We start from the raw sequence: 16,368 nt of genomic DNA, 5'->3' as shown, positions 1-16,368 counted from the left end.
ATATATATATATTGAATTAACTGAAATGTTTTTAAGAATTTCCCCCTTTAACTGTTTTACTGACATATGTTCAAAATTCACTTGTTTCCCTGAAGCTCCTGTTATTATTGCTTCTTTATTTTAACTGAGGTAAGGTAGTGTGGGAACAAGGTGTTAAAACTGTCCACGAGGGGGCAGCAGAGGGCAACTCTGTCATGTAATGTCCAATAAACGTGGAGACAGCTCGGAGCAATGATTGCTTAGACTAAAATACATGTTTCAAGTTTTTGAAAATAACTCTATAGTCGAACTTATGTTAATACTTGAATTGGATCACTCAGCGAATCGGTGTGTATTTGTATTTAAAATGGGAAAAATCAACAGGTCGGGCGTTTTATCACTTCTTCTTCCCTCACGTTTGATGTTTGGACGTGCGCACCGTCACGTCCTATGCTCTTGTGTGCCCTCCAGTGGATTACTGGGTGCATTACACTAACACTGGGCGTTGGTCTGTCTCGCCCAGCTGCATAACTAGTATGTTACAAAATAAGAACTGTTTACCAACGCTGATCACTGTTTTGCTCATGCTGTGTATGGCATTTATAAAGAGTACACCTTGCATAATGTTTTTTATTTTTATTTTGGAATAAACTAAAAGGAACATGTCACTAGATTGCATGTTCTTGAAAGGAGAAAGCAGTGCAAACTGCCTGTAGTTGTGATTCACTGTTCACACGGAAGCATAATGTGGCACTAAAAGGTTTATTTTTAAAGAAACAGGACAACATAAATGCAACATAAAGGGTGGATTTCTCACTATGGACTTAAATATTTGTCTATAATATCTTTAGGGTTCTTTATTGAACCCTAGCTTTTCATGAAGAGCCCACTGGCTGTGGTGTGTCTCGTGTAGTCTGCCTGTCAGACACAATAGCTGCCTTTTGATTGCATCATCACTTAATTGTGACCCGAGAGATACCCTTTCCTGGCAGGCAGTTTCACGTGTGTGTGTGTGTGTGTGTGTGTGTGTGTGTGTGTGTGTGTGTGTGTGTGTGTGTGTTGGTGAAAACCCACTACTGTGGCTGAGCCTGCTGCTGCTGCAATCACCTGCAATCCTTTCAACGCCTCTATGCTGCAGCTGGTTGCTCAGAGACAGGGGTCGCCTGGGCCACCCAGCTTATGATGCTTGGAGCGCTGGTGAGGAGAGGGATAAAGACAAAGATGCAAAGATGGGTGGGCATGAGGAATGGAAGAGAAGAAGTGGGGAACTTGTAGGGGGGAAATGATGGCAGAGGATGAGCTGTGGTATCCATCTGGTCAGGGTGCAGTAACATCTAATCTGGACCCCAATCCTTTGGTTTGCCTTTGCTCCCAGTTTATTCAAAAACTAAATTGTTTTCTAACTTTTCAATGTTTGTAATTCAACATTCTGTTGCCTCAAAATAAAAAAAAACGATTTTACATTAGGATTTTATGTGGCCCGATGACTGATACATATTTTTATAAAGGGGATGAAAATTATACTTTTATTTTAAATTTTCTGTTTTAAATAGATTTTCTTAAGAAGATCAAAACTGAACCCCATCATAAAACAGCGTGCTGGATTCATCATGATGTGGTAATTATTTTCTTTGCTAGTCCTACACTGTGGTGTTTCCCATTCAGTGACAACCAGACTTGAATGAAAGCTAATTCATGTAGTAGACCGGCCTAGTCAAAGTCCAAAGGATCCATTCATCAAAAAAATCTGATTAGAGTATATCTATTTGATTGAACGGCCTAGTCAAAGTCCAGATCTATAGTCGTGTTTATAGTCCTGCATCACTATCTGGATCAGCCAAAGATTTCCCAAAGCAATTTATAATCAACACGAAGCAATAGGAAACTAACAGCCTAACAATCATGACATGCTTTTCTGCTGCTTCTGTTCACTTTAATCATTATTTGGGTTCAAAGCAGGGGTGGATTTAGGAAATGTGGGGCCCTAGGCAAAGACAGGCAGGGGCCCCACTGAACTGAGAAGGCAACACATAAAACAGACCCATTAAACAGATACAGAAATTTTAATAGAATAGACAAACCTTATTTTGTTTGTTCTAGGTTTTGTCCCTCTCTTCTTGTCCCTTTTTTGTTTTTTTTGTTTTCCTTTCTATGTTTTGTACCCAATTGACTTTTCATGCTCTTTCAAAAGGAATTATTTTTTTCTCATCACTAAGCTCACTTAGCTGATTACTCTTTCTTGTGTTTCCAAAAAGGTGACGGCAAAAGTAAATAATACAGTCCCTCTTTTCACTGTAGATAAACCATGATCTGCTTACCTGTTCTCTTTTTTTCATTTGTATAAAATAATAGCTGCATGAATCATGACAGCAGACAAGATAGAGGAGAGCAGGAGGCGGGGTTACCAATCTACTTGCTCTGGAGAGCAGAGTTCGCTGTTTTTATGTGTCATCAGTAGCAGAAAAATTTGCTATATTTGGCAGTAGGCGCTTTTTTTTTTAATCAAAGCGCTAAAGGGGTCTGACAAGTTGCTAAATATAGCGACAAATGCTCTAAGTTGGCATCACTGCTCTTCGCATCGTTGGTTTTCAAATGGTTTGCTGCTGTCTGTTTGGACCTTTCTGAACATGTGTAGCAAATGGACTGATCCAATGTGGTGGACACTGATGGAGGGGGGCTGAGAAACACTTAATATTATAAGTATCCTGATGGTATTATAGCGGAAGGATTTTTATCTAAAACATAATTAATAGGAATAGTTGCATTAACTAAACATGTAAACAGAGTTTTATGGGGCCCCCAGGAACTTGGGGCCCTAAACAACTGCCCAGTATTGCCTAATGGTAAATCCTACCCGGTTCAAAGTCACAGCTTTGACATTCAGTCAGTGACAGAGGAGGTGGCCTTTATTTACAGATGAAAGCAGCAGAATTATCTGATGTTGACTGATTGGTGGAAAACAGTTCAGGTGCAGAAAATGATGGACCTCTGTGATCATCAGTAGAAGCCTGAGCAAAGTCACTTGTTGAGAGAACAAGTCCAAAGAGAAGTGTTGCAACATTAATGGACTGAGGAGAGTTTTTTTTTTTTTTAGATTAAATTGAACACTTCCATTGCTTCATGTTTCATAGAGAAAAAAAAAAAACTGTTACCTAGAGACTCAGCAGTTGATTAACAATTCATTCCCTGCCTAATACCAAAGAGGGTTTATTTCTGTAGCTTTAAAAGCTTTGAGCTATTCCAAAAATTAAAATTCTAGAACTGTTTGAAAACTAAAAGGAGTGGTTACATTATTTTTCTTTCTTTTTACTTAAAAAAACAGGGAAGCTAAGGAAAACCGCTGGCCGCCCAGCATGCAGGGAGGACATGCTGCTGAGCTGTCACCTTTGCTCCCTGCTGTGGGTGGATGGATGAGGAAGGCTGAGACATGCTAATTGATTTCATCCCTCGGGAAAGTCATTTCATCATACTTGTGTTTTCAGCACTTGTCTGATGACAGCCTTGCAGCAGTTAGTTAGCATGCACAGAGGCTGACTTTCCCCCCGTTGGGAAAACCAGAAGCCGTCTGCGTGACTGAGGATGAAGCACGTTAGGAGGCATGAAGAGGAAGTGATGAAGAAGCCCTGCACTCTGAAGACAACTGGAAAGCAAAAAAAAAAATGTGATCAGAGAGAATTTATTTTTTTACATTTCCAAACATTAAAGGAGATCTAATGTTTTTATGCAGCAGCTGTAATGTGGAGTTAAAAAAAAAAAGCAAAGATTGGTTTAAATTATTTGGTAAGTTAGTTCTATTCAATCAGCCTTAATAAATGGATCTACTTTAGATGTTAGCTAATCCTGGTTAAAGATGAAAAATACATCCATCCTCTCAACATGTGTGCAAAGTGTTTATAAAGGATGGGGTTTTCTGTCAACAAACCAAAAAAGTGGACAGGATGAAAGGTAGTTTGGTTAGAGGGTGTGAATATTTAACTTTATGATATATATTTAGGAATCTAATAGAGCAGATTGCTTAACTAGCCCAAATAACTAGTGTTATTCTTGAAGGCCTCTTAAAACCAGCAGGTTATTGTTAGCTAATAAACAATGTTGTTTAATTCTAAGAAACTCTGTTGGGGTTTATAATCAGAATAAACTTAACGTGTTAAAAGAAACTCTGAGCTTTGGATCAGTCTATTGACTCTTACCTAAACAATAATGGTATTTACAGATATTTCCCTTGCTGTCTTAGTCCACATTTCATTAATACAAGGACAAATGTAGTGAATCAGATTTTTATTGACTGAACAAAGTTGCAACAATCATTTGCTACCAAAAACTTTAAGCTACATGATGTTACCATGAGATGCTGAGTGAATCACGTTGATCAAAGTGCCCCGATTCAAGTCACAAACCTGCCTTTTTTTATTTTATATTAAAAAGGCTGCATATAAATATAACGATACAGAACAAAAGGATAAATATTAAAGTACAACACAGATTGCACCAGGGGTCGATGTTTACAAAACACTTTGTGACGTAAAGCTCTGCTTTCTTATGATATCATCCTCTACGTAGACTTACCACTGAGGTTTCGTCACGCATATAAAAACGAGTACAAACAGTTCAAGGCGACGATTAAAAACAAAGCAGAAGCTCCGCGGAGCTTCGACAGGTTACATTACTAGGTCAGTATATAAGGCATACAAAAAAACAACATTCCACACATTAATGCTGAGGTTAATATGAGAAAAGTGTCAGCCAGTGCAACAGTTACACAATGTATAAAACCTCTTGAGGTACAAAGTTGCTCAACTTGACAGCAAACATTTACAATGGCCTAACATCCAAATTTCTAATCGGCCTAAATAAAAATAAAAAACAACCAAAAAATTCACTGTTGCATTGCAACTAATCACAGATTCTCATCCACAAAGGAAATGAAAAGTTCAGTGTTCAGGACCCTTCGTCTGATTCAAGGCACTGTCCAGATACGCCCGCATCTTCTCTCTGTGAGGCTGGCTCAGACAGCAGCCGATGGCACTCTCCGCCTCCAGAATCCGCCTCCAGAAACGATCCCGGTCTCTCGCTAGTTCCTCCCAGGGACCTTTTCTGGATGCCTGGCGGGCAAAGGACCAGGTCCGCATGACATGGACTTGTACGAGAGGAGAAAAACAAACCTGAAGACAAAAAGAAAGACTTTAGTAGGAAAACATTAAAAAAACAAAACAAATCTAGCTTCATGTTAAATAAAACAAACCTCTATTACCAATTAGCTCCACTAATTGGTGACTGACATAGGAAATAGAAATAATCTAAAAACACATTAGATCTTAGAAATCAGGAGTTCAAACAGCAGCCTGATTTGTTGCTCTGGAAGATGAACCCAAACCTAAATGGGGGGAATAAAGGGACTAGAAACTAAAATAGTCCTTCCTCTATAAACCTTGCTGACCAGCTATGCATGTAGCCTCAGACCCTAGGCTAAAAGCAGCAGTTAAACTCTGCTGGCTGGAGTCACGTGTCATGGCGACCAGCGCCGTTGCTAATCGACAACAAACAACAAGGCTGCTCAGCAGCTGAGCGTGTGTCAGTGAAACAGGAAGCAGGTCTTATCTGGGGGTTAAGACTGTCACTGCTGACACTCCCAGTTAAAGCCTAGATAACTGCTGCTCTATCTCCATTTAGTTTCACAGTAATACTCAGAGTGAATTTCCTCACTGAAGGCCCATAAGAGAACCTCTATTTTATTCCTGAGTTTCATATAACAAATATTTGGTAAATATTAACTTATTGACCTTTTTCTGCTTGGTTCTGGGTTTGTCGTTCTTCCCCTCAGGAGGCGGAGCCTGAGCTGTCTGCTCAGCTCTCCTCCATGGCACCAGTCTTCTGTCTGCATGGCAGTGCTGCGTTACTTTTCTGGAAGGCAGAGCAGGTTTGTCAGCTGCTATCTTCTTCCTGGTCTTGGCGGGCGGACTTTGAGCTTGATGGTCAGGTTTAGATGTTATTGAGGAGCTATGAAGGGAAGCCTGGAAGTTCAGAGGGTGGTAGGGGTCGTGTTTTTGGCCCAGAGATTCCCAGAGCAGTTCTTCTTCGTCGTCGTCCTCCAATGGAGGAAAGCTGCTTGGCCTTTGCTCTGTGTCTGACCTGGGGGGAGGTGCAGGGAGGGAGGCTTGTTTACATACTGAGGTGGATTTGGTTTTCAGAGTGGGGCTACTGGTTGTACTGGCAGTGAAGAACATGGGGTTGTACGGGTCTTCAGGGTTGCTGAAGAGCTGCCACAGCTTATCGCTTTCCTCCTTGTCGATATCGGGGCTGGAACATTCGGAACCAGCCCAGCTGCTCCAGCTACTCTCGCTGTCGGAGCGGCACACCCACATGTTCAGCCCTGGCTGTCCCAGCTTCTCCTCGCTCACCTTCAGATCAGGAACCCTGCTGGTTTTAATGTCACCTTTACTTATCCCCATGTCTGAGTTGGTTGAAATGCAGGCAGAGAAAAAAAGAGGATTGTACGGATCACTGGATTTAGACAAGGACTCCCAAAGCTCCTGACTTTCTTGACTCTGAAACTCAAAGTTGGGCTCCTCTTCACTGCTCCACTGAGAGCTCCTGTCCTCCTCTGACATCTCCTGTTTGAAAACTTTCTCTTTGGGGTTGACTTTATCGCTTCTGTGGCAGGCGTCGCTCGAATTACAGCCATCGCTGCTCGACACGAAGATGTTCCAGTCACCAGGGAAGCCCATTTTCCAGGTAGACTGGTGTCCGAGCAGAATGCCTTCCTCCTTAGCCGCTGTCCTGGACACAAAGTCGTCCACCAGCCCGCAGCACAGGTCGTCACCGCGCAGACTGGACAGCAGGGCCTCAGCTGTGGATTTCCCAGCGAAGGGGTCGCCAACCTCGCCACAGAAGTTAGAGAGAGGGCTTGAGCCGCCGACCATGACTCCGCTGTCGCCGTCAAACAAGGAGGAAAACAGGAAGGATTCAGGGGTGTTTGAGGTGGTCCCCATATGCTGGATGTGCTCTCCTGTTTCGTCTGTGATTCTGACGTGGACCTCAAACCTGAACATCTGAAAAACTGGAGGAGAGGCAAATATTTGAGTTTACTGAAACAATGACTGAAATTATGTTACATGGAAATGATTCACATTAATCACCAATTTATATTTATACTCATGAATCATTATACTGCATATAAACTATTAGGATCCACCACACACCTTTTAATCTAAGGATTTATCATGTTGAACCTGCTTTGGTTCATAAAATTGATAATGATGGGGATCCACATATGTTAAATTATGTTTTATTAATAAAAATATAGGTAGTTTAACAATTTAGCTTTTTACTTTCATCACCCTCATAATCAAATCGTTTTGTATCATGCAAATATGAAGTAAAACTTATTGATCAATGCAGTTTTAAATTGGCTCCAGCTTTATGATCCATTTATATTAGTAATAAATAGTTTTTCTATATAAATAAAATTATGACTATGGCTTGAATGACTTTTATTGCACTTTTATTTAGAACAATTATTTCCATCTTAAAGCTACAGTGATTAAACCTTAATCAACAGAAATTTAAGTATGAAATCCAGCAACTTGTCAAGAAGTTAAACAGATGCAGCCCTTTAACCTCTGCCATGTTCTCACCTGAAACAAAGGTGTAATAGATGACCTGAAGCAGCAGTCGCAGCTGTCCCCACAGCCCGCTGAGCATCTGTTTAGTCCAGGGAAGCAGCGCCATCCCTCCGCCGCCGAACCTCTCCATAGCCGTCCACTCTGAGCTCTTCTCCTCGGTAGTAGCCATTTTCTCCCCCGCTTCTTTCTCCTCGTTTAACGGCTGTCTATAGAAATATCCTCACGTATTCTGGTATTCCTCGTCCAGAACCAACAGACTCCGCTTATTCGTCGGTGACAGCTGTTGTCGCTTCATTCTCCGGCTGGTTTTCGACATTTTTACGTCTCCTCCGTCAAATTCGCTCAATGTGTTTCGCCATGGTTCTCTGTAGCTTGATCATCGAAGTAGTAAGTGAATGTCTTCTTGTTGCAACAGCAGCCCATATATACACGCGGTGACATCACGCTTGGACAGCCAATCCGAAAGCACGGCCCCCAGAAAGCCGGTCCCGCCCACAGTCACGTATGACGCAAAGAAAGTGCCCGTAATTTCCTCGGTAACCAGGAAAGTCCTCCAAGACTACCCCACATTAATCTATACTAAAAACAAAATGACGAAACAAAAAGGCAAGACTTTCATTATCAAAATATTTATCATTAGAAACTTTCAATTCAACTAAAGCAAAATGCATCACTGGGTTATAATCTGCTATAAACAGACAAATAATCTCTTAAAGCTTTTTTCTTTATGATTACATTGAAAGGCAGAGTATAAAAAGTGAACTTTGTTACATAGGTCGGTTTAGAGGGATATAAAAAGACACATACACCGATGTTGAATTTAAATCTTTTTATTAATTCAAAAGGGTTTCACTTTATGCCACCAGAGCAGAAGCTGTAGAGGACTCACTGTAAAGAGAGGGAGAAAAAAAAAACTGGTAAATATTCACACTAATGACAGATTTACATTTTAACAGCTTGCTTTAAATATAATTTATGCTTGGTATGATTATAAATAAAAAAAAAAAAAAAAAACAATACATAAAAACACAAGTATTTAATAGTTCAATTGTTGACAACTTTTTGAACCTAATTTTTTCCTTCTGATTCTGCACAGAAAGGCGTAAAATAAAACTCACTAAGCTAATTTTTTATATAAATGGATCATTCAATCTGTTTATGGCATTAAATGCAAACTGGCACATTTCTTTAATTAATAAAAATGTTTAATTTAGGGAAAAAAGCCCCTTTTTATGTTGCACATGGCACATATCAAAAAAATGTCAAAGCCCTTAAAACAGGAAAGAGGTTTATATTGTTTTACTGTTTATTCTTAATGCTTTAAGTAAACTGTAGGGCTGACAATGATTAAACAATTATTGATAGTCATCAACTGATTAAATAATAGATTGATCCATAACTGGAGTAAAGAGACTCTAAAACATGCCTTTAGCTGACAGAGCGACTCACTAAAAGGCAGTAACTATAACATAAAAGTAATATATAAATAATTTCAAGATAAAACCCCACAACTTTTGTCTGTAAAATATGTTCTATCCAGTACTCCACTAATGGCAAAGGTTCACCTTCACCAGGTTCAATTCTGTAAAAGGAACATTTAGCAAATCGACCATTAATCGAAAAAGTAAACAATCGATTAGAAAAATAATAGTTAGTTGCAGCCCTAGTAAATTGTATCAGAGTTCTGTGCCATTAGTTAATTGGATTACCAAATTGATTAAGCTATTCAGCCCTACTGCAAACATCTCAATGTATTTTCTCTTGTTTACAAACGTTTCCAATTTGTTTCATATTGCAGAAGTCATTTTCCTCCTGATATGTAATATGAAAAAAAAAGTACACCCTTTTAAAATGAGTTATTGACTCATTTCTATGGCTAATAAAAATACATGTACTTGCAAATAAAGTGAAAAAAAATCCAAAATGTGGCTAAAAAGGAGGCACTGTTAAATGGTAAGAAGTTAGATTGTTTGAAGGGGACTGGCAGGAACAGCACCAAGTAGCTGCTCTGCTAATTTACCTCCAGCTTTTTCTAGCACAACAGAAATATCACAACTCTTAACAGTGAAGAGCAGGACAATGAATTGTGCATTTCTTCAGATTTAAAAGGTCCAATCCAGTTAATTTTACCAGAGCATTTTCACATTTAGAGCATATTTTCTGTAACTTAAGTCCAATGAGGAAATTTGCAGTGAAGAACCAATACGTACTACTTCCAGTTGGGGGCCAGTACTCTCTTGGTCTTGTAGTAACGGGCCAGCCTGTGAATCCTGCTTTCAATCAGAATCAGACGGAACTTGGCATCCTTGTCCTGAAAGTATCAAATAAGAATAATGGAAAAAGCCCGTATCATGCACATGCTAATATGCCAGAACAAGTTTAGATTGTTTTCCATGTTTATTGTACAAATTTACAGTTTCATTTTCCCTTTTAATAGCTCCCTTTTTTATTTGTATGTTTATATGTTGTTCATCAAAACAACCAACACTGTGTTAAACAAAAAAACAAATAAAGGTCAGTATAAAAAAAACGACTATACAGTTTACTCCCAATCCCTGTTTTTTTATTTAGTTACCTTTCTGTTTCTCTCCAAGTGCTTCCTGACCGCCACAGCCTTCTTGATGAGGTGGTAGAGATCTTCAGGAAGGTCAGGGGCGAGACCCTTGGACTTGAGGATCCTCAGGATCTTGTTGCCAGTGACAAAGCGCACCTGGGCAACGCCATGGGAATCCCTCAGAATCACACCTGAGCAGGAAAAACAGAAAAACTGATGGAAAGGCTGGAAAATACACTGCAAAAAAATGTAGTAGACAGAAAAAGCTAAGAAAAAGTTTTAAAAATGTTGATATTTAAGTTATCAGGTTTATCTGAGCACATCCACATCAATATGACTTGAAAGACAAAATTTCTGCAATGCTGTTAATATTAAAGACAAACCTCAATTGCCCTTCTCCCCCTTAGTCTGTACCCCCCGCTCCTAATTTGTCCAGACTAGGGTTGTCAAAAGTATCGATACTGAAACGTTGTATCCGGATACAATACTCATTTTCAAAAGTATCGATACAGCCATCTAAAGTGCAGAATAGAGGAAAATGCACTTTCTGAACACTGTGTGATTGAATAATTCTGTGCATTTTTCAGTTTCAGACTTTTTTTTAACAGGTGCAGCTGCTGAGAATTATTTTTATCAAGCTTGTATAATATTGTGCACAGCATACAACCTCAAAATATTATTCTTATTGTTTTTTTATTTATTTCTTGTATTTTTTTAGTAATGAAAATATTTCTGTTGAATTTTAGAGTCTTTGTTTTTATTCTTGTGATATCGAAAAAGGTATCGAGTATCGAATATTTTACTTAGTATCGGTATCGAGTTGAAAAGTTTAGTATCGTGACAACCCTAGTCCAGACCAGGTTAAATGTTTTTAATCCATTAATTTTGTTTTTGTGCAAGTATTTAAACTAGCACCCTTTTCCATCTGTTACATTTTTTATGAGTTCTAAAAAGGTCAGTCAAACTTCTCAGACATCAACTACAGTTCATTTGGACTTCATCTCTTAATTTCAACATTTATCTTATGAATATACCTTCGATCCTTCATTAGATCTAGTCTTTTTTTAAGCATCAATTGAAGTGATGCTGCATAAAACCAGGTAATGATAAAAATTTGCTAGAGTACATTAAATGGTCTAAGTATATGATGTGGCATCTGGTCAAACATGCAATAGGTTCTGTATTTAAGAACCAATGGGTCCTTTAAAAAGTCTATCAGTGAAGTCTGTAACCTTTGGGTCACTTTTAATTATTCTTTATTTAGGTGAAACTTTTCCCCGGCTACAAATAAAAAACAAAACAAAACTCCTGCGTCATCTTTACCGTCGACAGGTTATAGCCATTTCCCACATTCCTCGTTTTCCAGCCACTTTTTGTTGAAATTTGCACTTTCCCCATTCTCTAGCTCTTTCTCCACCTCGAGCTTCTTTTCCGAACATACGGCTATTTCAACTTGAAGCAGTTCCACGCAAATATATTGTGATACATCTGATGAAATTGTAAAACATTTTTAATAAAGCATTCTAAATGCCACACTAATCACATTTAATTAATTTCAATGCCAATTGAGGCCTAAATTTGAAAAATTATTTGACTTAAAGACCCGTGGAAACCCTGTATTCCCTCAAGGGTCCCATGAGTGTAAATCAGGGGAGTTGTGTCCAGAATACATCCCTCAATTATTTTTCCTATTTCTGATCAGACAGGATATCAAAAAGGTCCAAATTTTGCTTCAGTTAAATATCTCAAAATGAGCGGATCTTTTGTATCAGCAGCATTTATTTGTGTTTCATGGCAAAATGTTCCCAATAACAGTCTTATTGTTTAATAAAGATCTGTTTAAGTAATGTCACTTCAAGCTTTTTCTAATGATGCAGAGATCATTAGTAAAGCACGAGGTTCACTAATGATATTGCATTTGGTCAAAAAGCAGTAATCCTGATATTATATTTGCAATACATTTTACCAAGACCTCTCTGAATAATCAACATGTTTGATGGCACAGATTAAACTCTAGGATGGAAAAATGTCTGATCAAAACAATTGAAAATCAACAGGCTTTCTTAATTGATCACCAAATTCCTCATTAAATAGAAACATTTGTTTCGGCATTTTGATTATAAAAACTTACCGATCTGAGAGGGAGTAAGACCCTTTTTGGCCAGCTTGAAAATCTGCTCTTTTACATCATCAGATGTGAGTTTCAGCCACTATGGAAAGAAAAGCTGAGTTACCAGAGGAAGGGATCAAGACAGAAAAAATGAAATAAACTGCGTACTTACAGTGGGGACACTGCGCCTGTAAGGCAGAGCTGACTGGGACAAACCCTTTCTGTAATCAGACAAAAAATAAAATAAATTCAACAGTTCGGGAGAAAGACAGCGTGTTAGCTGGGAAAGAAAAAAAAAACTAAGTATCATGGTGAAAGCTATGGCTGAACTCGTGGAATCAAGGCCGGCTAACGCTAGCTTCGACCATCTGCAAACCTTACAAAATATGGCGGACGTTGAGTAATCTAATTTTCCACTCGCACTAATAAACTGTTTAGCTGACGATTGATCTGTCTTATAAAAAATATATAATATGCAAGAACTTCCAGAGTCTATTATAAAATCCCCACGGGCGACAAGGGGGCTAAATGTAAGCTAGCTAGTTATAGGCAGGCATTTAGAGGGAGCGTGTATTAGGTGGCTTTTTCCGGTGTACAACTAACTACATTTTTCTATTTTAATCCACAGAGGCCTCTAAAAATGTCTCATTGCATCGTTTTGTGAATAAAAATGTTCTGGCACCGTTTAAATATAGGTTTAAATCTTAAAAGAAGGAGCTCACCCGGGAGCGTGCATGCGACCCATGATGGCGGTAGAGGAAGAGAGGCCTCACACGCGGCGAAAAAAAGATTTTTTGCCTCTGCGTCGGAAATGACGTTTGACGTAGTGTTGGGAAATTCATGTCGTTCAAGAGATCCGGATCCCTGGGTTCGGCTCCCTTAGAAGACTCGGCTCCCAAACGGATCTCTATTTATTGTTATATTTGAACTCTTATTTTAGCTGAAGTGGGATATATGAATGTTTAGTATGGTAATAAATCATTTTGCGTTTTGTGTTGTTATGTGAAGCTTTACTTACTGTTCTGTTAGGAAAAAGCCACTCTTACCTTTTTTAATAAAATTTTTTAAAATAACAGCATATCAAGAAAAGCCCACCTGACCGTATGGTTGATCTCTGTTTTGATCCCATATCCTCACATATGATTGGCCAAAAGACCTCCACAGTCGCCTCAATAATAATAATAATTGAAAATTTTTTGATCTCACATTGGAGAAGTGTACCTGTGCGACCCATCCCGTTGGGGAGCAGTGGACTGACATCGTGGGGCACCTGAGGATAAATCAGGGTTGGGGAGCAGTGGGCTGCCATCGTGGGGCAATCAGGAGTTAAGGAGCTAGCTCAGAGACTCAGAGTGGGAATATGTGGGAGTGAAGCTTGAACTTAGAACCTCAGGATTCCAAGCTCTATGCCCTAACCACTAGGATCTCCACTCCCCCATCAGGGCATGTACCATTTAGATAAGTGCAATCTAAATAGTGCATGCAGTAAGAAAGTAGCCAGGAACATGGCAGTTAGCAGAGTGACCTCCTGAAATCCCTAGCCACCACAAGCTGCTATGCTGCTTCCCTCAGTCCTTTGTGTGAAAGACCTTATAGGGCAAGCCCATCTCAAGAAGTGTAACAAAATTTCTATTATTTTATGAGCTGCACGGTGTTGCAGTTTGTGGTAATGTTGCCTTGCGACAAGAACATCCTGGGTTTGATTCCCAGCCTAGGATCTTTCCTGCATGGAGTTTGCATGTACTCCTTGTTGATGCATAGGTTATTTCTGGGTACTCCAGCTTCCTCCCACAGTCCAAAAACATTACTGATGGGCATCTCTAAATTGTCCTTCGGTGGACATGGTTGGTGGCACCAGCACTACCATGACCCTGAATGATGAAGTGGGAGAAGATGGACATTATTTTGTGACATATGTGCGTGTCACAGGCTAATGTCTCCCATGATAGTGTTCTTACTGCTGACCCCGCCAAAGGTGCTACAAATTGAGGTTTTTGAGGTTTTATAACTGAGCTATGCAGAAAATTCTATACAGGGCGCAGCCTCCAAGTTAGCATTAAGCAGTGAAAGGAAAAAAAATATAGCTGTTATAGCTGATTTTTATGAGTGACTTATTGCTAGTGGTCTGGCTGTGGCTTCCTGGCAGCAAGCATCTTGTTTTATTAGCCCTGGCAGTTTTTATTGATGGTTATAAAAAATATACCACATATTAACTTCATTAAGGATGGGTGAGAGCCCACCTGCCCCCACCCATCCTCACCACCTTCTACAGAAGCACCATAGAGACCGTTCTGACCAGCTGTCTCACTGTGTGGTGTGGAGGCTGCAGCGTCTCAGAATGGAAGGTGGAGAAGAGTGGTGAGAATAGTAGAGAGGATCATTGGGGCTCCTCTTCCCTCAATTAAAGACATTTCATCCCAATGCTGTGTGTCCCAAGGCCCTCACATCATCAATGACCCCTCACACCCCCATCATATAATGTTCTCCCTGCTGCCCTCTGGGAAGAGGCTTCAAAGCATCTGATGTGGGTCCAGCAGGTTCTGCAACAGCCATCAGACTGCTGAATTGTTGAAAAAACTCTAAATCATGTCCCAGACTCTGCATCACACTGCTGACACCAAACCAAAAATACTGCATATTTTAATACTCTGAACTTCCATATCAATGTGTTTTTTATACCATGTTTTTTCTCCCGCACTGTTTACATTTGATCACTGCTGCACTTTAAGGAATGTACTAAACTATGTTTTGGATATTCTCTGTATATGCAAAACGACAAAAAAAAATAGTCTAAGTCTAAGAATTACATTGTTATAGAATTGGCAATAGATACTTGAGTAATATTCTTGTAAGTATTGCTGCTCTTACTTGAGCAAAATTTCTTACCCAACTCACTAAGAGTAACTTGAGCGTTTTGAGATCAGGTGAAACAAGACCAGGTGAGACAATTTCTCATTTTTACTACCTGAAATCGATAGCGGCATTTACATATGAATTATTATTTGTGTATTATTACCTCTTCCAATAACCAGAGTGATTTTCTTAATTAAAGAGTATAAAATAGTGTATACATAAGGCTGGTCCCCCGTTTGCTAATCGCCATAACACTTCAACATCTTAAAAGTACAAACACCAACGAGATAAAAAAGTACTAACTTGCAGAATAACAACATGTTTGTATTTGCTGCCTTGAGAGGCGGCGGTGAAGATTATTTGGTTTTTCTAACCCAACAACTGAAAGTCTGCACCAATGCATCACAATCCATATGCAGCAGCAGCACGAAAAAATGTTTCACCATCTTGCATCTCGCCTCGGCAGCTGTCAGTGATTCCCAGTGAAGGTCAAAGGAAGTTTGCCCTGCACTAGGATACAAGTCAACAGTTACTCTGTACTAAGTACTTTTTTACTCTTACTTGAGTAATTTGTTGGGTCACTTTCTACTTTTACTTGAGTATAAAAATGCTAAAGTAGTGCCACTTTTACTTGAGTAAAATCTTTGGGTACTCTACTAAGCTCTGTAAATAATATACCTAAATGATATCCAGCTATTTGCTACTCTGCATGATCAAGAATAACAATTTGATAATATCAGGTTGAAACAGAAACTGTAAAATGTAATTCATCAACTTGTTGGTTAGAGTACAGTGAACTGTTAGATACGAGGAGTTTAAAAACTTGAAATATTTAGGTTGAGTTTACGTAGTCGAAGTATTTCATGAGGTGGAGACTCATGGCGATCAGTGTAACCTGATTGGCTGATTTTTTTGGCAATGGGTGTGAAAGACAACATGAGTGAAGGTGCTGTGATGATTATTGGGATCTAGTCAATATTGTAGAATGCAGGACTTCCCAAGAGGTGGAACAATGTGACCAACTGAATTCTTGATGACTCAAATATTAAAGTTACAGTGGAGGATGTTTTTTTTTTTCCTGGTGATCATCAAAATAAGTGGTCCTCCTAATTGTGAATCATTCTGGTGATATGTTTACGTAAGGCCGTCCTACGTGCTCGTCCCCATTTCCACTTACCGGTGGTGTGTCTGACATAGCGGAAAAATTGCAAATCTTCTTTTGGAAAAGTAAGCTTGTACGAGTAATGCAA

The 16,368-nt window shown here is 39.3% G+C and overlaps 2 protein-coding genes across 2 annotated transcripts; both read right to left on the bottom strand.

The window, feature by feature from the left end:
- Window positions 1-4,249: 4,249 nt before the first annotated feature.
- Window positions 4,250-8,144, bottom strand: LOC107090891. Its single transcript, XM_015384511.1, has 3 exons — window positions 7,614-8,144; window positions 5,760-7,036; window positions 4,250-5,141 (listed from the first exon to the last, which is right to left on the bottom strand). The coding sequence occupies exons 1-3, from the start codon at window positions 7,768-7,770 to the stop codon at window positions 4,911-4,913; spliced, it is 1,665 nt and encodes a 554-aa protein (XP_015239997.1). The 5' UTR covers window positions 7,771-8,144; the 3' UTR covers window positions 4,250-4,910.
- A 271-nt stretch (window positions 8,145-8,415) lies between these two features.
- Window positions 8,416-13,092, bottom strand: rps13 (ribosomal protein S13). The gene is made up of 6 exons (XM_015384512.1): window positions 12,988-13,092; window positions 12,438-12,486; window positions 12,287-12,365; window positions 10,177-10,346; window positions 9,812-9,912; window positions 8,416-8,489 (listed from the first exon to the last, which is right to left on the bottom strand). The coding sequence occupies exons 1-6, from the start codon at window positions 13,008-13,010 to the stop codon at window positions 8,456-8,458; spliced, it is 456 nt and encodes a 151-aa protein (XP_015239998.1). The 5' UTR covers window positions 13,011-13,092; the 3' UTR covers window positions 8,416-8,455.
- Between the last annotated feature and the right edge of the window lie 3,276 nt (window positions 13,093-16,368).

Source organism: Cyprinodon variegatus, unplaced genomic scaffold (genome assembly GCF_000732505.1).
Source record: "Cyprinodon variegatus isolate N-32 unplaced genomic scaffold, C_variegatus-1.0 Scaffold314, whole genome shotgun sequence".
In the NCBI taxonomy this organism is placed as follows: Eukaryota; Metazoa; Chordata; class Actinopteri; order Cyprinodontiformes; family Cyprinodontidae; genus Cyprinodon; species Cyprinodon variegatus.
The sequence above is the reverse complement of the archived record's forward strand: the minus strand, read 5'-3'. Positions and strand labels throughout refer to the sequence as shown.

Coding starts and splice junctions, on each gene's coding strand:
- LOC107090891 (XM_015384511.1), bottom strand. CDS start 7,770: ATGGCTACTACCGAGGAGAAGAGCTCAGAGTGGACGGCTATGGAGAGG. Junction 7,037..7,613: donor CTATTACACCTTTGTTTCAG/GTGAGAACATGG, acceptor CCTCTCCTCCAG/TTTTTCAGATGTTCAGGTTT. Junction 5,142..5,759: donor CCAGAACCAAGCAGAAAAAG/GTCAATAAGTTA, acceptor TTTTGTCTTCAG/GTTTGTTTTTCTCCTCTCGT.
- rps13 (XM_015384512.1), bottom strand. CDS start 13,010: ATGGGTCGCATGCACGCTCCCGG. Junction 12,366..12,437: donor ACAGGCGCAGTGTCCCCACT/GTAAGTACGCAG, acceptor TTCTTTCCATAG/TGGCTGAAACTCACATCTGA. Junction 10,347..12,286: donor TCTTACTCCCTCTCAGATCG/GTAAGTTTTTAT, acceptor TTTCCTGCTCAG/GTGTGATTCTGAGGGATTCC.